The 24,016-nt window shown below is 36.3% G+C and overlaps 2 protein-coding genes and 1 long non-coding RNA gene across 4 annotated transcripts; 2 read left to right on the forward strand and 1 right to left on the reverse strand.

Annotated features, from left to right (window-relative positions):
- The first annotated feature begins 7,611 nt into the window (after window positions 1–7,611).
- Window positions 7,612–8,800, forward strand: NF-YB5 (nuclear factor Y, subunit B5). The gene has a single exon (XM_021964426.2). The coding sequence runs from the start codon at window positions 7,841–7,843 to the stop codon at window positions 8,369–8,371; it is 531 nt and encodes a 176-aa protein (XP_021820118.1). The 5' UTR covers window positions 7,612–7,840; the 3' UTR covers window positions 8,372–8,800.
- Window positions 8,801–12,271: 3,471 nt separating this feature from the next.
- LOC110761860 (potassium transporter 5-like) lies at window positions 12,272–16,424 on the reverse strand. The gene is made up of 6 exons (XM_021964444.2): window positions 16,001–16,424; window positions 15,686–15,911; window positions 14,997–15,245; window positions 14,807–14,857; window positions 14,237–14,497; window positions 12,272–13,963 (listed from the first exon to the last, which is right to left on the reverse strand). Exons 1-6 carry the CDS (start codon window positions 16,172–16,174, stop codon window positions 12,564–12,566), a joined length of 2,361 nt encoding a protein of 786 aa, XP_021820136.1. The 5' UTR covers window positions 16,175–16,424; the 3' UTR covers window positions 12,272–12,563.
- Window positions 16,425–17,685: 1,261 nt separating this feature from the next.
- LOC148292723 (uncharacterized) lies at window positions 17,686–19,705 on the forward strand. 2 transcript variants are annotated; one of them, XR_015826479.1, is made up of 5 exons: window positions 17,686–17,841; window positions 17,962–18,040; window positions 18,388–18,854; window positions 19,274–19,324; window positions 19,440–19,705. It is a non-coding gene; the product is annotated as an uncharacterized LOC148292723 (long non-coding RNA). The 2 variants fall into 2 exon arrangements; XR_015826478.1 differs by having other exon boundaries at window positions 17,687–17,841; window positions 18,379–18,854.
- Window positions 19,706–24,016: the final 4,311 nt, after the last annotated feature.

The following is a 24,016-nucleotide window of genomic DNA, read 5'->3' on the forward strand; positions in this document are numbered from 1 at the left end:
ACCTGCCTGCAACACCATCGCAAATCCGCAGTCATTGAGAATAAGTAACTGGTAACAACACATACCAGAGGTGGAAGATTGGGGGGGGGGGGGGGGGAACTAGCCACCTGCACAAAACGTGCTCTCATAGGGACAAGAGTTTTAAACACATTCCCACACCACCAAAAGAGATAGACGAAAGTTGTACCCACAGAGCTGAGGAGCAAAAGGTGGTGATTGAGAACCAATAATGAAGGGTAACCGTTGGCCAAAGGAGAGAGAATTGTAGAGGGGATAAAAAAAACTCATATCTGAGAAATAACTTCGAGAAAATGCACCCATGGGGAATAAGAGGAGCTGACGACTCACAAAGTAAGGGAGGAGGCAAAGATGAGAAGACAATAAACACAAACAAATAGAAAAAGTAAAAACTCTCATAGTGGAGAGGATAAACTCTCATAAGGGAGAGAGGAAACTCTCACAGAGAGGAGAGAAGAGGAGGATGTAAGATCCCACATCGGCCAACGCTAAGGGGGTGATGTGCCTTATATGTACATGCCCGCCTCCATATAGCACGAGGCCTTTTGGGAGTTCACTGGCTTCAGAGTTATGAGAACTTCAAAGTTAAGCGAGTTGGAGCCAGAGAAATCCCAGGATAGGTGACCTACTGGAAAGTTGCTCGTGAATTCCCAGAAACAAAACCGTGAGGGCAGAGAGAGGGACCCAAAGCGGACAATATCGTGCTATGGCGGAGCCAATCCAGGGATGTGACAGAGGAACCAAGACTAGGAAGTGAGGAGAGGGGAGGAGGAACCAAGACCTCCTCCCCCAGTGCGGCGCCGAAGAGTGTTCTGTCTCTTAAAGAAGGGTTTTTTTTTTTTTTCACGGATTCCTTTCCATGGAAATTTATAGTAAACAACTTATAAGGGCACTTCCAGCATCATGGGATGGTGGGGGGGTTTGGGCCAAAAAACAGTTTCCAGCAACAAGGGTTGGCTGGGGCCCACGAAATCATGCCAGCCCTCAGGCAAGATGAGCCCGAGTTCAAGCCCGGGTTTGCTGACTTTAGCAACAAAAAAAAATTTTAAAAATTTCAGATTTTTTTATAAATAAATACTTAGTCATAGTTTTCACTTCCCACACCAAAACTCTATACAAATTTCTCTCCTTATATCTCATGTGAATAGTTGTTGTCATGGCAATGGGTGGAAACACCACAACCTTTTGCAAGGGTAGCCACTATTCACATGAATAGTAGCTGCCCTAGCCCCCCCCCCTTGCCATGGCAAAAGGAAAACTGCTAGAAGTGCTCTAAGGAATCAAAATCAGGAATTCGACTCCTAATTTTGGAGGAATTGGACTCTTAGGCATGAGGTGGTATTCTAATTCTTGGAGAACTAACCCTTTAGGAATCTATCTATTTTATCCATTATATCCTCACACATTTTTAAAATTCTTAATTTTTCATGTACTTCAACTCAACTACGAGGGCATTGTAGTAATCAATTTGGTTTCAATTCCGATTCATGGAAATTTATAGTTTTTTTTTTGTCAATGTAATTCTATTAAAAAAAAATTGAAAAGTATTACAAAAGGTGGAGAACCACAAGCTAAAGAAAAACCGAACACTAGCAAAACAAAAGAACAACCAAAGGGTCAAACAGTAAAGTACATAACAGACAAAATGAAGGCCCAAAATCAAAAGCCCAAACTGAAAAAACAGAAAACCCTAGGTATGAGCATAAACCACAACCGCGCCACCCAAAGACCATTTGCCTGCAACACCATTGCAAATCCGCAGTCATCAAGAATAAGTAACTGGTAACAACACATACCAAAGGTCCAGGCGGAAGATTGGGGGGAGGGAGTGAACTAGCCACCTGCACAAAACGTGCTCCCATAATCCAAGGGACAAGAGTTTTAAACGCATCCCCACACCACAGATAGATACCACCATCGAAAGAAATCGACGGAAGTTGTACCTGCAGAACTGAGGAGCAAAAGGTGGTGATTGAGAACTAAAAATGAAGGGTAGTCGCTAGCCAAAAGAGAGAGAACTGTAGAGGGGATAAAAAAACTCATATATGAGACATAGCTTCGAGAAAATGAGAGGACAAGAAACATAAACAAACAAAAAAAGTAAAAACTCTCACAGTGGAGAGTATGAACTCTCACAAGGGAGAGAGGAAACTCTCACAGAGAGGAGAGAGGAGGAGGAACCAAGACTAGGAAGTGAGGAGAGGGGAGGAGGAACCAAGACCTCCTCCCCCAGTGCGGCGCCGAAGAGTGTTCTGTCTCTTAAAGAGCGGGTTTTTATTTTTCACAAATTCCTTTCCATGGAAATTTATAGTAAACAACTTATAAGGAATCAATACCACTCATGCCCCCAATTTCATACCAGTGTTCTATTTGCAGCACCTAAACGTCATTTAATTTCACATCTCTTGAATTTTATGGCATGATATGATAAAATATTATCAAATTATATTGATTTTTTTTTGGACTCACAAATGATCTTGCAATATACGTACCAATTTTGGTCATAAAAGGGTGAGGCGTATTTATATATTATAGTGAAATTGGCTAAAATAGCCATTTTTCACAATTTCTATGGTAAAATAGCCCCTTATATTAAAGAGGCACTATAAGGGAAAAAAAACAAAAAAACCCTTCTAGTAAGAGCATCTCCAACCGATATGTCAAAAATGCCACATAGACATTTAACAGCTAGAAATAACATCTCACATACTCCAACCGATGTGTCAAAGCTGATGTGGAATGAAGGCTGAAGATTGAGATGTTATTTTTGACATCCCAAAAGCAAGATGTCAAATGAATATTTTATTATTTTTTTCTTTTCTATTCTTTTTAATTAAAAATAAATCAACACTAAAATATAATAAAATAATAATTTAATTTGACATATCGGGTGGAGAGTAAAGCTGTGTAATATGTCAAACTGCCACATCAACCATCAAATTTAAATTTGATGTTTGGTATTTGACATCTCCCTTGAAAATGCTCTAAGGCATGCAACTATTAGTATAAAGAACCTTCTAATAAAAAAACAGAAGGAAATAAATAACCTGGGATGATTTGACCCAAGCAAGTTTGATTGAACAATCCATGAAAGGCCCGGAAGAAACACGGACAATTTGGTAAGGCCACTTGAACTCTTTCTATTGGGCCTGATCCTCAGGTTTTGAAATGCCTTTTCGGGTCAAAAGCTAGACCCATTTACCTATATATGGGCCTAATGTAATCAAGGTGACATTTATTTCATAAAGTGTTATTAGGCGTGGGTACGGTTTAATTAGGTTTGGTTATCACAAAAAATGACTAAGGAAACCGAACCAAAACTAAACCTTAGAGCACTTTCAGCAGTCAAACCCTTGCCATGGCAAGGGGGGGGGCTAAGGCTGACACTATTCACGTGAATAGTGTCTGCCCTTGCAAAAAGTAAGTTGCACTTCCAGCAGTTGCCCGGGCAAAGGGCAAGTACTATTCAATTTTTTGTTTTTTTCACAAATTTGTTTACCTAAACAATAAATTTGGACAATATTTTCGGATAAAATTTTTGGGTTCGTACTTGTCAATACTTGAGTAAAAAGTGAATAATAGTAGAAGTAGAAGAAAATGTATGAGGATTTGGTGTTGAAAGTGAAGAGTTTTGGGTATTTTTTTAAAAAAAAATTCGATTTTTTGGGTATAGAAAAAAATTACAGAATTTTTGGGTATTTTTTTCAAAAAAATTCGATTTTTTTTCATTTTTTTATTGCACAAAAATTGGCTGCCGTTGGATTGGAGGAAAAATTCTGATCGGAGAGCCCAGAACGCGACACTTGGCAGAGAGCTGTTGGCGGCACTGTAGCGGAGCACTGTAGCATTACTGTAGCAGATGACGTCAGCAGCCTTCGGGCCAGCACTCGGGCTGTTTCTGCCTTCGGGCCAGCCCAGGCAGGTGGACCCCAGTAGTTGCCCGGGCTGGACTTTGTTGCTGGAAATGGATTTTGGCGTTTTACCCCCCCCCCCCCCCCAGCCCTTGCCCTAGGGGGCTGCTGGAACTGCCCTTAACAAGGCTGGTTTTGAGCCCATTATATTATTTTAATTTTTTCTTATTTTATACTTGGGAAAATTTGCCTGCACAACTTCTGGTTTGCCTATTTTTCAAATAGATTAACACGATTTTTCGGGTGTGGCGATCGGATTATGTTGTTCAAGGCCTATGTCAAAGGTAAAATATATATGCACCAATAAAAGTATAAAGTCGTATATATGTGTGCGATTAATTTAATTCATTTTAAAGCCAAGGCCCTGAAACAAAGATTGGTATAACATTCAAATCCTGGCTTTTTCTTCACATGCATGTATGCCATGGAAGCATGAGTAGGTGATCCAAAGATGACTCTACATGGAGTTCTATTCAGGAATTACGTACGTATATATATCTTTACATTATGTAATTAATTTCCTCATGATGACGGTGATTAATTAGGTTCCTTAAAATGGTTCCATAAAGTTTACGTTTAGTGCTTAATTACATTGATTAGTGGATTATACGTGCTAAATTATGAACACCGTAAGCTGGTTTGAGTGATCCAATCAATCTAACTTAGACGAAATCATTAAGTGTGATGTCTAAGAATGACAGCTAATTAATTTTTTTGTTTTGAAGGGTTTGTACTTTGTAGGCAGGTCCACCATTGAGATGCAGCAATAATTATTCCCCTTTTAGGTTTTAAGCAAACTTAATTATATTAGCAACCTGCAAATAGAACACTGATATTCTCCTCATTATGTGGTTTTGCTTTTCACTTATATATTTGATTCAATTATAATGAAAAGTTAGTTAGTGCGGTTTGGTTTGTTTCGTCATATTAATTTTGTATAAATCTATCGTCATGAAACTTGGGATAAATACTGTCGACAATCCAAAAAAACTTGGGATACATAAAATAAAACAAAGCACACAAATAGCATAATAAGAAAGAAAGGAAAATCCTATCATCATGGCAGCGTTTAATTACTTGCAAGCTTTGTTCCAAAAGGGCAGTGTACGTACCAAAGCCCTAAATTTAAAAAAGAGAAGATCGGATCAACTAAAGATGCCCACTAGAGCAAGCAAATTGGGGAATCTTAACGAAAGTGGGAAGGTGTGGCCCCTAGATATGAAAACTATATAGAATAATTTACATCTTCACCACGTCATACAAAGTAATTGTGATGATGCGTAAAGAGATTTTTAAGAATAATTAGAATGTCAACGGAGTCTAACTCAATGAAAAAGGGCATTGACTTATAGATAAGAGGTTTCAGGTTCAAACTCCCATGACATCTAATTATGTGTGTGTGTGAGAACTCTCCCCTCTCTTTAGTTTAGACTATCGTTTACTAAAAAACAAAGAACAATTAGAATGGCTTACCCAATTAACTTAAATGACTGCTAATTAGTTCCAAAAGGTTATGAGGTGCCCTAATTACAAATCACAAGATGAGTTGACAACTAAAAACGCTTATAGCAGAAAATTTTGAAGTACTTATGGGTCATAAAATCCTTTATAAAGAAGTATAAGTGTTTCTTGCATAAGTAGTCCCAAACGAAAGTGACTTATAATATATGGCGCATATCCTATTTAAGTCGCCCAATTAATCACGCGCATGGATGATGATTGTGTTGTAGAAACAAGAAATTTTTAAATCAATGAAGAATAAGACTAAGCATACAAAACCAGGCTGTTTGTAAAATACCATGTACTTAGAAGCTATGAGAGCCATAAGTATGGTTCTTATATCCTTGTACCTAACGACCCGGGTTGATACTTCATACTTGGTATATGTTCAGTGAACAAGGACCACAAATCATGTTCTCTAAACAGTGGCTTCACGCTGAGAAATCGTACGGTAAGAAGCAGAACATCGGTTTGAAAGCAGCACCTTTTGCGAGTAGCCTTGGAGGGAGGGAGGAACATACATTACAGAGATGTGGTGGCAATATAAAATTGGCCTGGGATGGGATATATTCTTTTGACAATGTTTTTTAAATTTTTCTTTCAAGAACAAGTAACGAATATGCATGTAAAAAGGTGCAGCCAGGTACATTAAATTTTCTTATTTGTTATCACCGTCCAATATGTTCTATCTTCAAGGAATTAGTGTACTGTGTACGTTGTGAAATTAAAGGAGAAGAAGAAGTAGATGCAACGACAAGGGCATAAGCTTTTAGATCTTAAAATAAATCTTAATCCAGAGTCTTCCTAACTAATTTTATTTCTTAATTTATCTGTTCTGTTCTGTCTGATCCTTCTCTATATATGTCTGGTTTTAATTTAAATATATATTTAACTACCAAATTTGGCAAGTTTATTGCCCTTTTCATCTGTAAACTTTTATTTGTATCCCATTTTTATTTGTTGGTCGTCTCACGTATGCATTTCGAATTAAGCATATCCAAAATGTGACTTCATAGATTAAGATTAAAAGTAACCTATGACTTTAATTAGAATAACAATAACATATAACTTTTCCTGCATAGATCGACGGGTTTGTGTTGTCGTTAGTTGCACATGTTTTCCCATTCATAGGCTAGCATATATGATACACTAACTAATGTCATATACATGTTTCTTTCTCATGATTTGTCGAGAACAATTCTCTAAACGCGAAATAAATTTTAAATCCATGACTACGAATAATCTTTTCAATAATCCATTCGAAATTTAAAACAATTTGCATAGACGAATCAGATTTCATTGCAAATAACTATGACATCGAATAATTTCACAACCCTCTTTTCAATTGTGGCGGGTGTTTGCTTTTTCTATTTCTTTTCGAGAGAATCTTTGATTGTCGAGGTTATTCAATTTAATTTGAGATGTGTTGTATACATAAGGAAAACTTATTAATTATGAATTAAAAAGTTAATTAATTACACCTTGAAAAGTGACTAGACCAAATAAAATATAATTAACCGAGTCATTTTCACAAGGGTTGGTGAGGGGAGGTTTCACAATTAGGCATAATAATCAAGATTAGGACCTCTAGATTAATTTGCACCAAGTGAAAATTGTATCGATCCACGTACGGTTCATACACTAGCTAGCTAGATGATCAACTACCGCAAACTGCCACATGCCAACCTAGGCCTATAAATAATTGTGCCCTTAGGCAAACATATCATCATCAATGCATTTCATAAACCAATCCAGAATTCCTGGACCTGGCTGTCACCTTAACAAAAGTCTAGTACTAGTATGGTTTGCTGTTTTACAGAGCCATCCCATGAAAAAAACCTAAGAGCAGTAGGTAATCAAACACTAAATTAGTCGTCCATTCTTTTTAGGTTTTGATTGGTTTGTATATCTGCAGTGCAACAAATACACGTGCATAACTTTAGTCCACAAATTCAAATTCATGGTATTATTTAAAGATTATTTCTTAATCTTATTTAGAGCTTTTAATCCAACAGATCGATGAAAGACCAAGCGGGGACCATTCTCCATAATTGATCAGTTTAGTCTTTTACTATTTTTTCAAAGCTTTTTATTGGGTCGGGGAGTAGATAGCTTCCACACAAAAACCTTACACAGTGACATGGGAGAGAGAGAGAGAGAGAGAGAGAGGGAAAAAATAAAATAACCCAATCAATACCAACCTAGAGAATTGCCTGTTGTGCTGACCAGGTATTTGTCGAAGCATGTCATCATCATATGGAGGAAGCTTTACCCTCTGTATGGTGCATATGTACATAAACACGCACATATGGACATCTGATGTTCTATATAAAGCAGCAGCTTAATTAGTTAGCAACTGAGAGGAGGTAGCAACGTGTCTGTGTTTGAGAGGATCAAAATTTCATGTGGAGATGGATAATAACATAGGCAATAATTCATCAGATAGAGAAGGGTTTAAGTACAATTTCACAGGCACTAGTATCTCTAGCGATCATCATCATCATCATGAAGATGGGGTCATCAAGGAGCAAGATCGGCTGCTTCCGATTGCTAATGTTGGGCGGATCATGAAGCAAATTCTTCCCCCAAATGCAAAAATCTCGAAAGAAGCCAAAGAAACCATGCAGGAATGTGTTTCTGAGTTTATAAGCTTTGTGACTGGAGAAGCATCTGACAAGTGTCACAAAGAGAAGCGCAAGACAGTGAATGGCGATGACATTTGCTGGGCTCTTGCAACTCTTGGCTTCGATGATTATGCTGAACCATTGAAGAGATATTTGCATAGGTACAGAGAATTGGAAGGAGAGAAGGCGGCTCACCAAGGCAAGGCCAACAGTAGTGAAGAAAAAAACGAAGTGTCACCACCAAGGACAAGTACATCTAGTCCCTTAAAGTTCAATGTGCTTGAAAGGGGAAATAGCTCGCTCTCCCGGCGATTTTGAGTGATGATCTTATGAAGCGAGGTAATTAATATACTTTTCAAATTAGTGGTGACGATGATGATGATGATGTTATAAACATGACTATAGATAATTAAGTGGGAAGGTTTAATTTTAGGTTTTTATTGTTTTTGTGTTTCTCATGTGTGCTCATACCTAATTAAGTCCTGGGTTTCTTCTTTGGTTGACTGTTATTAGCTCGAGAATTATGAGAAATTGGAGTTCATCCTTTGACTTATTTGTCTGATGAGCTTATATCTACTTCTTAATTAGTTTTCTAAGCTGTAATTAGGAAGTAATCTATGACATACTGTTATCTTGCTACTCTTTCCTTTTCAATTTTGTCCTTGACTTGAATTCAAGGAGGGTTAGTTGAATGGGATATACTTCACTCTTTATGTAATATCCGCGGGGTGGAAGCCATAACATCACTAAACTACAAAACAACTGAAACACTAGTGATGTATGTATCTCTGATTAATTTATGGATGCATCAGACTTTGCTTAGTGCAAACTGCCGTTAGGGTTTGTGGACCTTTTATTATGGAATCTACGATCACCATAGATCAATTTTGATGCTAGTCACATCTTTCTGGTGTGAGTTAGATCTGGTATGATTTATTTCAGAGATTGGATTTTTAGGGTTTTATATATAGGACTCATCTTCAGTTTTGGAAAAAATACAAATTAATTATTTCGATTTGTTTTCTGGCAGATAATATCTTATACATTAATTCTCTTGAAATTGGTTTACATTTGAAACACTCTGGTTGCTCGAATTAAAACTATCTTCGAATAACCTATCCTCCCCGTTTGGCCTCCATTGAATTGGAAACAAAATCTCTCCCAAAAGATTGTCCAGCCAACTTCCAAAAGTAAATCCAAAAGTTAAAAGTTGTATTTGTTGGTGTATAACATGCCATATGTATGGTTTTGGCCTTTTGAATATGAAACTCACTCATAAGACATCAATTATACATAATCTTTTTCTCCATTGTCTTGCCATGTTTTTTCGTCCAAAGATTGATGATTTTATATGACAAAAATTCATTCAAATGACAAAGTTAGCATTTGAGATTAGATTGCACATATATTCGTTGAGGTTAATTTTGTTATTTGCAAAAGTTTTTATGTATGGAATCATCAAATTTTTGGTGAAGAACCAATGAAAATAGGTTTTTTTGTGAAAGCCTCAGGGGGCGTTCGTGTAAGTTTTGAAACCTTAGAGAATTTTGTGAAAACACCAAAAACTTAGGGGGTGTTAGTGTAAATACCTCTATATTAATATTGGACTTGGAAATCATACCCTATGAAATTTTATAGTGAAGTTTGGTTTTACATGTCTTGAGCACTCTAACCGTTTGAATTAACTCTCTCTCTCTCTCTCTCTCTCTCTCTCTCTCTCTCTCTCTCTCTCTCTCTCTCTCAAAATTCCTGTCATCTAAATTACCATCTATATATACACACACATGCGCATGCTAGATGCCGTGTGAGTGGAAGGTAGCTAGCTAATTTGCATTGATTCTTGGTTAATTTAAAAAGGGAAACCCACATTGTCCGTCACTCATGTAGTCATGTGGCTAATTATGTTATTTAACGGCTAGCTCTAGGGTTTCCTTTGAAAACCACAGCTATACTTTTTTTTGTTTTTTAACCGGGACCACAGCTTTGGTGGCCATGGCTCAACCTTCCATGGTTAATTTTGTCGTTAACAGCACATCTAGTTTCGATCATGCCGACGATTTTTATAATGAAATGAGTTTTTGGATCATCTTCCCACAAGTGAGGATGACTAAGCTCTGATGTCAAGTTGTTTAGAAGTTTTTTGTGTGGATTCCTGGCAAATGGAGACAAACAAGTGCAAGACTGACTTATTAGGCTTTCTAGGGTTCCTCATGCCAATTAAAAAAGAAAAGAAAAAGAGGACCGAAATATATGATACAAGATTTGAAACAGGCGAATTAAAATTTCTTATGAATTTCTTTTACTCCAGCAGAATTAAAATTTCTAGCTAGCTCATGGGAAGTCACTTTCTTCGTTTCGTGCGCTTTCTGTACTTTAAATTTTTACTTACTCTCTTGGCTTTGGACTTGGAGATTATTACTTCATGGGATTAATCTCCGAAACCCATAAATCTGACAGAGGCGCAGGCATGTAGTTTATGAGTTCTCCATGTGACACCTAGCAAAGTCCCCAACTCTACACGTGCTAGCTATTCTGCATTTCTTTCCCAACTGTATCAACTTTTACCGGCCTCCACATTTTATATGTTATTTATTCAAAAAGACAGCACTAGATTGCATTTTTCACGGCTTCACTGTGGAAAGCCAATATGCTCATGTTGTATGAATTTTTGACGGCTGGACCAAGAAACTAATTGGCATTTTTGCAGCACATATATGATTAGAAGCCGTGCAGGAGGTTACACTGATATCAGATATATAAATACAGAGGGGTTTTAGGATTCAATATTGTAAGATATAATGCGGTATATAATCCATTATTTAGCTTGGATGTGTATTAACCCAACACAAGTTTGGATGTGCACCACCCAACACGGGTTCGGATGCGCATTAACTCAATGCGAGTTCGGATGCCCACTTTCAGCATGCGCTTCTGAGGAATATCAAACACTTTCTCACTCTGCCTCAAATTCCTCTTCAAGAAATTGTAAGCATAATCGATCAAAATTCTTTTGATTATACCAGCTCCTTTTGCAGCTGTCACTTCATTTTCCCCAATTAAGTGAACAACAACCCAGCTCCATGCCTTGTCTCTCTGTCCAACAGACCTTGTTGCCTCTGTTGATCGTCAAATTGCCTCACATCCTGGTTGCCATTCTCATCCTTAACCAACCCGTCATCGGATTCCCCCTCTTTGATGTCAAACTTATCTCCACTAATGCTGTGCATTGTTGTTTCTGATATCAAAAACTTATCCTTTATGAACGCCTTCAGTTTTTCCACCAACAACCCTTCAAAAGGCTCATTTCGAACATCCGTGTACCCGTATCTTGCAACACACCGAAACACATTGAGCTCCTTAGACTCTACTCTCTGGAAAAGAAAGTGCTCTTCCAACAGAACTTTACTTATAGGCAACGATATATTTTAAATCGTATAGCCGTGCGGGTGCAGCGATACTATTTATTTATAAAAAAAACAATTTTCTAAAAGCATATAGCCGTGCGTCTATACTCGTTACATATAATAATATATGTAAAAAGACTATTTATTCCAAAAAAAAATATATTTAAAGCGTATAGCTCATCAAATGTAATAATATATTTAAATTGTATAGCCGCACGGCTATAAGATTTATTGTTTTAAAAAATATAATTCATTTAAATAGTATGGCCGCGCGGCTATACGGTATGTAGATAGTATAGCCGCACGGCTATACTATTTAATTTTAAAAAAGAGAATTATTTAAAAAGTATAGCCGTGCGGCTATACGCGTTAAATATAATAATGTATGTAGATACTGTAGCCGCACGGCGATACTATTTATTTAAAAAAAAGATAATTTATTTAAAGCGTATAGCCGCGCGGCTATATGCGTTAAATATAATAATATATGTAGATAAAATGATATGCATATCAGACCAGAAAATGAATAACAAGAATAAGAACTGAAAATGGAGACCTTGGAGGCATGGTATGGTGAGCAGTGAAACTGCGTGACTCGAGGTCCAAGGAATCATATCTGCGCAACTTTTGCCATGAAAGTTTCTTTGCTTTGAGTTCCTGACTCTGTTCAGAAACTTGTTGATGATCATGATCTTGGCTTCCCTGGATTGCTCTATTAGGATGGAGGGATTCCAAATTTATGGATTTTGAGATGACATTATGTTAAGATTTGAATAAGAAAGAAATTAAATAAATAAATTTTCAAATGATTCGGTGATTTCAAATGTATAGTGTATTCTATATATAATCAGACACTCGATATATTATCAAATTTTTGGTCTCCCTTCTTCTAATTTAACTTCCACATTGTCAAATCTCGCTGTAACAAAATTTGATTATGGAGTTACTCAATATAATCTCCCCTTCTTGGGGGAAAAAAAACATACATATTAAGTGTCTAATCATTCATTCTATACGACATGGATACGTATGTCAGAATTGGATTATTTATCTATTTTCTGAAGCTGTACTCAAACTCGATCATGTATCCACTTTCTTCTTTTCTTCTAAAGTTCATAAGTCATGCCCACTTTCAACATGCGTTTGTGAGGAATATCAAACACTTTATCACTCTGTCTCAAATTCCTCTTCAAGAAGTTATAAGCATAATCAATTAAAATTCTTTTAACTATACCAGCTCCTTTTGCAGCCGTCACTTCATTTTCCCCAATTAGGTGAACAACCCCCCACCTCCATGCTTTGTCTATGGCTTCAATCTCTTCGTCCAGTAAATCTTGTTGCTTCTCTTGATCATCAACTTGCTTCACTTCCTCCTTGCCATTCTCACCGTTAGCCAACCCGTCATCGAATTCCTCCTCATTGATGTCAAATTTCTCCCCGTTATTATTGTGCATATTTCTTTGAGATATCAAAAAATTATCCTTTACGAACTCTTTCAATTTCTCCACCAACAACCCTTCAAAGGGTTCATGCTCATTTCGAACATCCGTGTACCCATATCTTGCAACACATCGAAACACATTGAGCTCCTTAGGCTCTACTCTCCGAAAAAGAAATCGCTCTTCCAATGGAACCTTGCTTATAGGCAACGATTTAATGGAGACGAAAACAAGGACCGAGTGCAATGCTGGCACATTTGCTGCATAATGATTGAAGATCGGAGGGATGCCTTGAACAAGCTCTGAATAGAACATGGCGAGGCCAGGCATTCGACAAAAGTTTGCGCCAACAGCAATTTCCTTGAGTTGTTCTGGAGAGATTTTGTGATCAAGCTCGTAATAGTACTTTCTCCGATGCACATCATTCCACACAAACATTATAATCATCAAGACCATGGCAAAGGCGAGGGGAAGATATCCACCTTGGTCGAATTTGTAGAGCACCGAACTTAGATACATTAACTCCACACTTCCAATGATAAGAACATACGAGATGACCAAAAATATGTTGGTTTTCCATATCATGATCATGATTAGCACTAGAAACGACGACGTAAGCGTCATTACAAACACCACAGCTATACCGTATGCATTGCCAATCTTTGCAGTGGTTCGGAAACCCAAAGTGACACCAACGCAAGCCAACATGAGAAGGTAGTTGACCTCCGGAATGTAAACTTGTCCTGCGTACCTGGCCGATGTGTGCACGATTTTGACACGAGGGAAACACCCTAATGACAATGACTGTTGGATTATAGAGAAAGTCCCTGAAATCATGGCTTGACTGGCTATGATTGATGCCAATACAGCCACCACAAACATCGGCCAATACAATGGCCCTGGTATAGACTCGAAGAAGGTGTCATAAACAAGATGATGGTGGTTGCGAAGAAAAGAGGCTTGTCCAGTGTATGCCAATATGAGAGCTGGATAAGTAACTGCGCACATACTTATTTGAATGGATCGGACTGTGAAGTGGCCCACGTCAGCAAACAATGCTTCAGTTCCTGCATTTTGTAAAATTAATAAGTCAAACTTAATAGTTATTTCATGCGTCATGTGTAAGGATCAACATTTGGCCCCGAAGTCTATGGGACTAAGTGGGTCGATCCAAGTTCGAACCGAAGCCCCACCTGACCATTTTTAAAATTATGTAAAGCTTGGGTCAAGGATTTAAAATCAAAGACGGCCTGAGCCTGGCCCCAGCCCAAAAAATTTGAGCCAAGCCACAAACCCTAGTCATGTGTTGTTTGACAAGAAGAAGTAAATTAGATTGGAACCTGTTATGGCTAGGACAATGCCACCAAGAGAAATCCAAGCTTCTTTTTTGTTCCTCCTGAAGTAATCTACTATGTATTGTGGATTTAGGGCTTTGACCACCGTAGGATCAAACTTGATGAAGTTGTAGACACCAATGCCACCAATCAGTGTAAACCAAACACAAATGATTGGTGCAAAAGTGTAGCCCACTTTATCAGTTCCAAATCTTTGAACCATGAAGAGGCAAATCAGGATGGCTACTGATATCCAAACAATCCGATCTGTGTACACATAGCAATAAGCATCATGAACAACAATTTGTTAACAATTACCAGTCCGACCATAAATTTTCAATCTCAAACCGAATTAGGCCCGGGTCAATTAGGCTTAGTAACTTTTTTCGGGCCAAATTGGGGTCGGGCTAAAAGAGTTGGGATTATATAATACTCAATGATTAAATACATACTAGAAGGGAAAATAAGCAATTCAACAGTCTAATAACAACTCTATATTTTTTTAATTTTGTTTTTATAGCAGAGGATGACCTAAACTTATTTGGAGTCAAAAGAACGTGGGGGCATGTGGGGTACCTTCTGTCATTGCAGACGTAGCTTGTTTGATCCCTCCAACAGCCGACAAAACTGCCATCAAATTGGAAAATAAAAAATTTGTAATAGTCAAGTCAAAAAAAAAAGAAGAAACTTTGATTTTGTCTTATTGCACAATGTTCAACTCAAATGACCATGGAAGTGAAGTGATTAAAAGAAAAGAATTAGAAACCTGAGATGCAAGGAGTGAGAACACCGTCACCAATGACCATGGAAGTACCAAGCATGGTGGCGAATAATAAGAAGACTTTGGCAAAGGGGCTGTTCTCTAATTTAGATTTCAACCTCGATGCTCTCTTTAGGCGTTTGCTCGGCAACTCCAGCTCAAAATTTGAGACATCCCGATCCTCTGCTTGTTGACTCGGAGTCAAACCAACCTTGGCATATCGACATAGCAAAGAGTATAGTGCGAACGTTCCTCCTGCCATTTAGAAAGAAAAAACAAAGTCAAAAGATAATCTGTCATATATCATGCGTATTGAAATTAAATAATTAAATAATTAATTATATTAGAATGACTATAGTCTATAGATGAGTTCGTCCTTGGTCATCGTTGTGTTGCTTTAATTCCTAGTTACAGGGTCACAAGATGACACAAGGATACATCAAAGTTAGGACTTTTGGTCAGATTAAAAAACAAAAACAAAATGACTAAAAACTTGGATAAAAAGTAGTCGTCGTGACTCGTGCATTTCGGTGGTACCTATTTAAATGACTAAAAACTTGTATAAAAAGTAGTCGTGAGTCGTGCAAATATATTTAAATAAAAAATTCAGAACAGCAAGCACAAGAATAATATACAGCTAATTTAAGTGAAATATTATGGATTTATTAAAGGATGTAGCTAGGATGAGATCTTACCGTCGCCGTTATCGTTTGCCCGTAAGACGACGAAAACGTACTTCATCAAAGGGATTAAGGTGAGGGTGTAAAGGATCAAAGAAAGAACACCCAAAATGTCGTCGTTATGGTTGATGCCTTTGGTAAAGGTGCTTGAATACACATAGAGAGGTGATGTACCGATGTCCCCATAAACTATTCCAATGCTCTGAAATGCTAGGTGCAATATCACCGACCACTCCGCACCCTAGAACAAATTACAAGTTATATACATAGATATATATACAAACAGACCAGAAATTGAATAACAAAAGAACAAGAAATGAAAACGGAGACCTTGGAGGCATGGCCATGGTGAGCAGTGAAACTGCGTGACTCGAGGTCCAAGGAGTCGTATCTTCGCAACTTTTGCCATGAAAGTTTCCTGGCTTTGAGCTCCTGATTCTGATGATGATCAGGAACTTCTTGATGATCTGTGGCGTTTTCCAATATTACCTCTTCATCAGGCATTTCTGTGATTCCTAGATGAGCTAGCTTATAATTAGCTAGTTGAAATCTGGGGAGAGAGTTGAAATCTGGGGGTGCGTAAGCATGGGGAGCTGTACTACTTCTTCCTATATGTGAGGATATGGAGGGTCATATTTAAAGGCAAGTTAAGCCCACAACTGATCATACTTGTATACTTATACGGGTATGTACTCGTATACTTATACGCATATGTACACGTACGTCACAAGTTAGAATAAAAAGAAGCATGGAAACCAATCCCATGGAGCTAGCAAAACAATAGCTTAGCTAGGACAAGAGCTTGACCTTGTTTTGTGAGATTAATGTGAAGCTTACCTAATTAACGGGACCTCCGAGGCCGAGATGTTGATGGAGATCTTTTTTTATTGCCACATCTTTTTAATTAATCAATTATTACAGGATCATGCCCTTTGTTTTTCTTATAATTATAGTACTATATATTCAGAAGTTGTAATTTTACAAGTTAAATGTCCCTAGTCCACTTATGAAATTTCTACTCGATATATTATCAAATTTGGTCTCCTTTTGGTTTGGCCTAGGAGTTTTAGTGCCCATATTGCCCACCAAATATTTATCTAAATTTGAATATACGCTTAGTTTAATACCTAATAACTTAACTTCGTCATCATATTTTATACTGGCTGTTTATAGCTGGAGAAATTTTTATGTGTTCCATGTACACCACATTATTGGTCATATTGATCACGTAAGAAAGTTATAAACAAAATTTTATATCCCGGAGTTTACTCATGTACGTACCTTTCAATTAACTTCCCTTTTTTCTGAAAAATAAGAAGAAAAAAGATTGGAATTTTTTGTTAGAATTCTTTATAAATAATTGGAAAGAAAATACAAACCAAAAAAAGAAAAAGAATAAAATTCAATTGGAATGGCAATGAAGAAGAAATTTCTAATATGAATACTGGGGGATTGTGACACAATCTAAGGTACCTAGTCAGATTGGAGGCCGTGACTAATGATCAGAAGTCAAACTTTGTGACACAATCTATACAGGCTTCTTGTACAAATGGAATTAAAACTTAGCATTAGCATGAAAACCAGAATAGGAAAAGTAATTAAACATGATAACCAAAGTTTAGGTTTTGCAGCTAATCAGAAGACGATTGTTGCTGCTTAGTTATAATCGGATAGCTTAGAGCAAAAGTCAAAGTAGTTTTCTAGTAGAAGACGCCACGTGCAATTTGGTCTTCGTCACGTGTGACATGTGTATCTGGTTTAGCCTTTATGCTTTTGGCAGTATCAGAGGAAGGTGACAACTGTTTGACTATGGCATGGCATGCATGCAGATATGCAGTATGGCGCAACCAAAGCTTATAAGTCATAGGAAAATTCTACAGTGCACCTGGCGCACTGATGCGCCACTTATTATAGACCTTTGGATGAGTAATTGGGGCATGTGGGGTAATCCAAAGCGTTGATTGTTGGTTACCGGTTAAATTGGTTGCTGTAGGTAAAATAATAAAAAAAAATACAAAAATACTTGCTCTCTCATTCAGAGACATTTCAAGTCAACTTTGGGTTGGGTTTCTCATTTCTTTATCTTCGAGTTCTATTCCTTCTACAATAGCTCTTCTCCTCCTTCTGTGACGACGAGACGATGCCGGCGATCACATCTCCTCTCCTCTCAGGTAGGTCATGCTCCTTCTTCTCCTTTTTTTATTTCATTCTCCTTTCTAGGGCTTTGGGTCTGGGTATCTTCCTTGTTCTTGCTACTTCATCGCTGGTTTTTCTTTGTTTTGTTTTTTTAGGTTTTCACAGTTATGATTTCTTTGTCTCACTCTCATCTGGATCTCCGTGGCTAGCTTTCTCTCAACCTCTCTATGGCAGGTAAGAACTCTAATTTTCTCCCTATCTTTCTAATTGTGTAATTTAGATGATTCGCATCAGAGCAGAAAGTATTTCAACTTTGAATTATGGTCTAGGCTTTCTAACAAAATGATTTATATGTCCTATTTTAATTTAGGGTTTAATGATTTGGTTATTGAATCGCAAGTCCTTATTATTATTATTATTATTTTTGGTAATATTTTGGATTTATATAGGAATTTGGTAATTTTTTGAAATTATAATTCTTTTTTTTTTCTCTTTCGAATTTTTCTCTCCCCTTTCTCCCTCTCAGAGATATCATTGCTACTTTCTTACTTTTTTTATTATTTGAATTTGAGGGTTGGAAGCTTGAGAGTTGTTCATTCTTGATAATGATATGAGACTTTAAATTGATGGCCTTGAGACTGCATATTGTTCAAACCAAAAGCATTGGGTTCTTGAAGGAAGATGCTAGACGATGGAGCATCCATTTCAACCTTGAAGAGATATTGTAGGTTTCTATTTTGTAAACTGTGTGTATTGTGTTTGATAACTTGGAATTTTATGTACTCTGTTTACTTGAGATCTCAATGTTAAAATAATGATCTAGAACTTGAGATAGGATTGAGACATTTATTGTCCTCCACGACAATGGAGCAAATTGGTGTCCATTACAACCCATGAGATCTATGACTTCTTATAATGTATTATTTTTGTGCTTCAGATAATTTAGTCTAAATTGTAGAGTAATATATTTAGTTTCTAATCTGAATTAGTTCTGATTTTTCAGTGAACAATTCAAATTTTGGTATGGATGTTGAAGACTATGTTGTTGGTGGGTGTTCTAACATTTCTTTAAATATGATTGCATACGAATGACGTTGCTGTGAAAAAAGTCAAAAAAGTAACATGTTGATGCAATGTTGTTTCGTGATCAACTGGAAATACACAAACATTTGATTCAGTCTAGTAGGCTTAGTTGCATAGATATTTGAAGAATTAAGTCAGCATGCTAGTAATTGCTATATGGCTGATTTTGTCTTGGTGACTTATGCTATCACCCAAAGTTGGAGGTCCTATCCTTGCTAGTTGTTTGGGAACATAGAGACGTGGAGATGAATCTGCACTTTGTGTTTCCCTTGTCCAATGGTTCCCGCGAGCCCTTTTTCATCATGAGTGTTTTGATTTGCTTTCTGGTTCGTTCAATGTATAGTAAAATATCGCTATATAATTTATTTCCTCTTATTTTTGTAGCGGGAGTAGCTATCTTCATTTTACTAATCTCATTTTATTCAACTCGTGAAGGTGAGGACTTCACTAGCAAGATACATATAATGCTACAATTTTTTTTGTGAAGTTATGCTGTGATTCCCTTTTTTGTTTTCTTCTCATTTGTATTTTTTCTTGAAACATTTGACAGTACAAGGAGTCACAGAGGCAGAATAATTCGACGATTCATATATTTTGTGGCTTATGAGTTGGCGGTGTGTGTTTTATTTGGTTATGAATTGGGTGAATAGTAGTTTGAGTGAGTGTCATGTCAAGGTGGTTGCATAAGAAATACACAAATTCTTGGGAAGAATACGATTTCTTGGATTGTTTATTAGGAGTAGGATGTGTTTAATTGTTGTCGACATTTTGTTTAGTTTTTCATATATGCGATTAGAATGGTTAAAAGCACAAAAATTATGTTGTTTTTACTTTTAGGTACTTAAATCATGGAAGATAAGAAAAATGAAATGACAGTGGTCATTTGGCAATTACCATTCAGACGATTGGCTTTCACAAATTAGAATGGCAATTACATAGTGCCTATTTGTCAATTGCCAACATGATGTGGCTGTGATGTAGCAATATAAAGGAATTTTGTATGAGCTTGGTGACGTAAGGCATGGGCTGAATTGAAGATGGGAGTGTAGTAGATTGTAGTTCAATTGTTTTGCTCTATTTCTACTGTTGTTATTTAGGCTTCAGATCTTGATTGTAGTTCAGTTTTTTTTTTCTTCCTTCTTGTACTTGGCATTTAGTTTGTTTTATTTTTTTGCCTGAAATACTTGGCATTTAGTTTTAATGTATTGCTTTTGATGGACAAGTTATCCATTCCCATTATGTGTACTTAGTAGGATATTTCATTAAACTCATGGTTATGAGAAATATAAATAATTATAAAAACTATTGATTTGTTTTCTTTATGTTATTGGCAGCCTTTTTAATTTTGAGAATGTAAATACATTATGTGATTTGTCAATGCAATTGACAAATAGATAGTGCCATTTGTATTTTAGTTTTGCAATTGACAAACAAAGAATTCTCATTTGCATTCCAATCGTGCAAAGGCTGTGACACCTATTGAACTTATAGGAAAATTCTACAATGGGCGTGGTGTATCCAAGCGCCCAAAATATCAGACATTGGATGAGTAAGTGGAGATGAGGGTTAAATCCACACCATTGAATGCTGGTAACCTGTTAAAAGGGTTGGTGTAGGTAAAAGTGAATAAAATAAAAATTAAATGGAAAAAGAAAAAGAAAACAAGAAAAAAAAAACAGAACGACAGAAAGGGAGAAGGGAAGATCGTGAATTGCTGCATAGGCAATCCCACCAACGACACTCTCTCTTTCATCTCTCCCTCTCTTCCCCTACATGTGAATCGCTTGATTCTGGAGATGAATTGAGAAGATCTTAAATCTCGGTGGCTGGGCATTTTTGCATGGTTCACAAAAAACCAGTGGAAACGAGTTGATGTTGCTGAAACGTATTTAAGTGGCCATTGCAAAGGTAAAATTAATAGCTTTATTATCCTTGTCCACACTTGAGTTCCCAAAGACCAGCAATATAACATTTTGCTATATTGATCTGCTCAAAGAAAACCAGCTATTTCTATGGGTAATTTTCCCTCTATGAAATCAAGTATCCCTCTACAAAGAGAATGACGTCTAGTACAATATTAAGGTAACTAGGGACATTAGGAAACTAAATTGAGTCCTTATATGTGTAAACACAAACATTTACTATATTAAGGTCTTGTTTTACTCGGTTTTGGACAGTTATGTTCCATATGATTGTAAAATGCATCCTTAGTCTTGTAATATTGTAATTTACAAAGATAAAGACATGCAGTACAATATTAGGGTAAATGGGAACATTCAGATGGTAAATTGGGTCCTTATACTTGTAAACTCGGATGTTTACAATACTAAGGTCTTGTATTACTCTTTTATGGATAGTTATGTTCTAGAGCATTGTAAAACCCATCCTTAATCTTGTAACATCGTAATTTACAAAGAGAAGGACGTCTAGTACAATATTAAGGTAACTAGCGACATTAGGAAAGTAAATTGAGTCCTTATACGTGTAAACACAAATGTTTAGTTTTCTCAATTTGTTTTTGTGAATTCCACTGATACAATTGGATTTCACATATTCAATTACCTGCTTCCTGTCTGTCAATTTGATTTTTGTAAATACAATTGCTTTTCAATTACCTTGTGTCCAACAATGTTTGTTATTTACTTGTCACTAAGTTATTAACACTTGCAATGAAAGTAAAAGTTAATTGATATGCTAAATTCTATTGTTTTTACTTTTAGGTACTTAAATCATGGAAGAGAAGCTAAATTAAATGACAGTGGTCGTTTGGCAATTACCACTTAGACGACCGGCTTCCGCAAATTAGAATGGCACTTACATATTCATTTTTTTTTAAAGGAAATAACATAATGGCAATTACATAGTGCATGTTTGTCAATTGCCAACATGATGTGGCTGTGCTGTAGCAAAATAAAGGAATTTTGTATGAGCTTGGTGACGTAAGGCATGGGCTAAATTGAAGATGAGAGTGATGTGGTTAAGTCCCAGTCCTTTTTAATGTGGTGGAATGTAGTTAAATTTTTTTTCTTTCTATTTCTATTGTTATTTAGGTTTCGGTCTACTAAATAATTGATATATGCTACCAAAGTCCTTCCCTTCGTTGGCACTAGAAACAAGCTTTCGGTTTTATTACTTTGATCTTGATTTTCTTTTCCTTGATACGCACTTAGATTTTAGTTTGAAGTTGTCATGGTCCATAGGACTTATATTTTGGCTGTTTAGTTGTTTTCTTTTTCCTGGAATCATAAACTTTCATGTAGTGATGATGTTTTGGGGGCTTGAGTTGTTTCTGTTATTCTCTGCAAGCTTGTGACAACTTCTACTGGGATCCTATTTTAATTTCACTTGTTGGCAAAGATAACAGTTATTGGGCTAGTAACAGAATGCTTATCAGAATCCCATCTCAAATATCCCTAAGCAAATGTTACACCATCCTTCCCATTACCTAACTCTGATTTCACTTTTAAATACAATCTAAGGGAAAAGACAAAAAGAACTAGCAAGAACAAACAAAGCAGAGACAGTAAAACAGCGAAAAAGCCCAAGTCTTTATGTTATTGGCAGCTTTTTCAATTTTGAGAATGGAAATACATTATGTGATTTGTCAATGCAACTGACAAATAGGTAGTGTCATTTGCATTCGTGTCTTGCAAATGACAAACAAAGCAGTCTCATTTACATTCCAATTGCGCAATTACAAGCTATAATGGATAGACATAAATAAAGTTAAGCGCTTTTTCTTCTTAAAACTTTTTTTTTTTTGGTTAAAACTATTCGGATTTATATAAAGATACCCAAGTTTTATTGTTTTGAATATGGATATGTTGTAGCAAAATAAGGAAATTTATACGAGATTGCAAGTTGGTGTGATGGCTTTTCCAAGTGGCTTTAGGCTTTAGGATCCATAACCTTGTAAAATGGTGATTTACAACATTATGGGGATGCATGAGGAATATATATATATATATACATATATATATATATATATATATATATTCATTTTGGTGTATTGTTCTATCTCAATGGGTTCAATTAGTTAATTCCAAAGGAAGTAACCATAAGATGGAAAGGGCACTGATAGATTGCCTCACCTAAGATGAAAAGGTAATAATGTAATTGACAAACAGTTAGATCGAAAATGCAAAGGAATAATGCAATTGACAAACAGTTAGTTGGAAATTGCAAACGAATAATACAATTGACAAACAATTCGTTGTAAATTGTTCCATAGAATTGTAAAACTCATCCGTAATCTTGTAATATTGTAATTTACAAGGATAAAGACATCTAGTACAATATTAAGGTAACTAGGGACATTAGGACAGTAAATTGAGTCCTTATACGTGTAAACACAAACGTTTACTATATTAAGGTCTTGTTTTACTCGGTTTTGGACAGTTATGTTCCATATGATTGTAAAATGCGTCCTTAATCTTGAAATATCGTAATTTACAAAGATAAAGACATGTAGTACAATATTAGGGTAAATGGGAACATTCGGAAGGTAAATTGGGTCCTTAGTATTGTAAACATGGATGTTTACAATATTAAGGTCTCGTATTACTCTATTTAGGATAGTTATGTTCCAGGAGATTGTAAAACTCATCCTTATTATGGTAATTTCGTAATTTACAAAGAGATGGACATGTATTACAATATTAAGGTAACTAGGGACATTGAGAAAGTAAATTGGGTCCTTATACGTGTAAACACAAACGTTTACTATATTAAGGTCTTGTTTTACTCCGTTTTGGACAGGTATGTTCCATATGATTGTAAAATGCATCATTAATCTTGTAATATCGTACTTTACAAATATAAAGACATGTAGTACAACATTAGGGTCAAGGGGAACATTCGGAAGGTAAATTGGGTCCTTAGTATTATAAACATGAATGTTTACAATATTAAGGTCCCGTATTACTCTATTTAGGATAGTTATGTTCCAAGAGATGGTAAAACCCATCCTTATTATGGTAATTTCGTAATTTACAAAGAGATGGACATGTATTACAATATTAAGGTAACTAGGGACATTGAGAAAGTAAATTGGGTCCTTATACGTGTAAACACAAACGTTTACTATATTAAGGTCTTGTTTTACTCCGTTTTGGACAGGTATGTTCC

Source organism: Prunus avium, chromosome 8 (assembly GCF_965620075.1).
Source record: "Prunus avium chromosome 8, drPruAviu1.hap1.1, whole genome shotgun sequence".
Lineage (NCBI taxonomy): Eukaryota > Viridiplantae > Streptophyta > Magnoliopsida > Rosales > Rosaceae > Prunus > Prunus avium.

Excerpts from the sequence above, each read along its gene's own strand:
- LOC110761860 (XM_021964444.2), bottom strand. The coding sequence starts at position 16,174 with ATGCCTGATGAAGAGGTAATATTGGAAAACGCCACAGATCATCAAGAA. Across the intron at positions 15,912-16,000 it reads ACCATGGCCATGCCTCCAAG|GGTGCGGAGTGGTCGGTGAT; the intron begins GTCTCCGTTTTC and ends AATTTGTTCTAG. Across the intron at positions 14,858-14,996 it reads TCTCACTCCTTGCATCTCAG|TTTTGTCGGCTGTTGGAGGG; the intron begins GTTTCTAATTCT and ends ATTTGATGGCAG.
- NF-YB5 (XM_021964426.2), top strand. The coding sequence starts at position 7,841 with ATGGATAATAACATAGGCAATAATTCATCAGATAGAGAAGGGTTTAAG.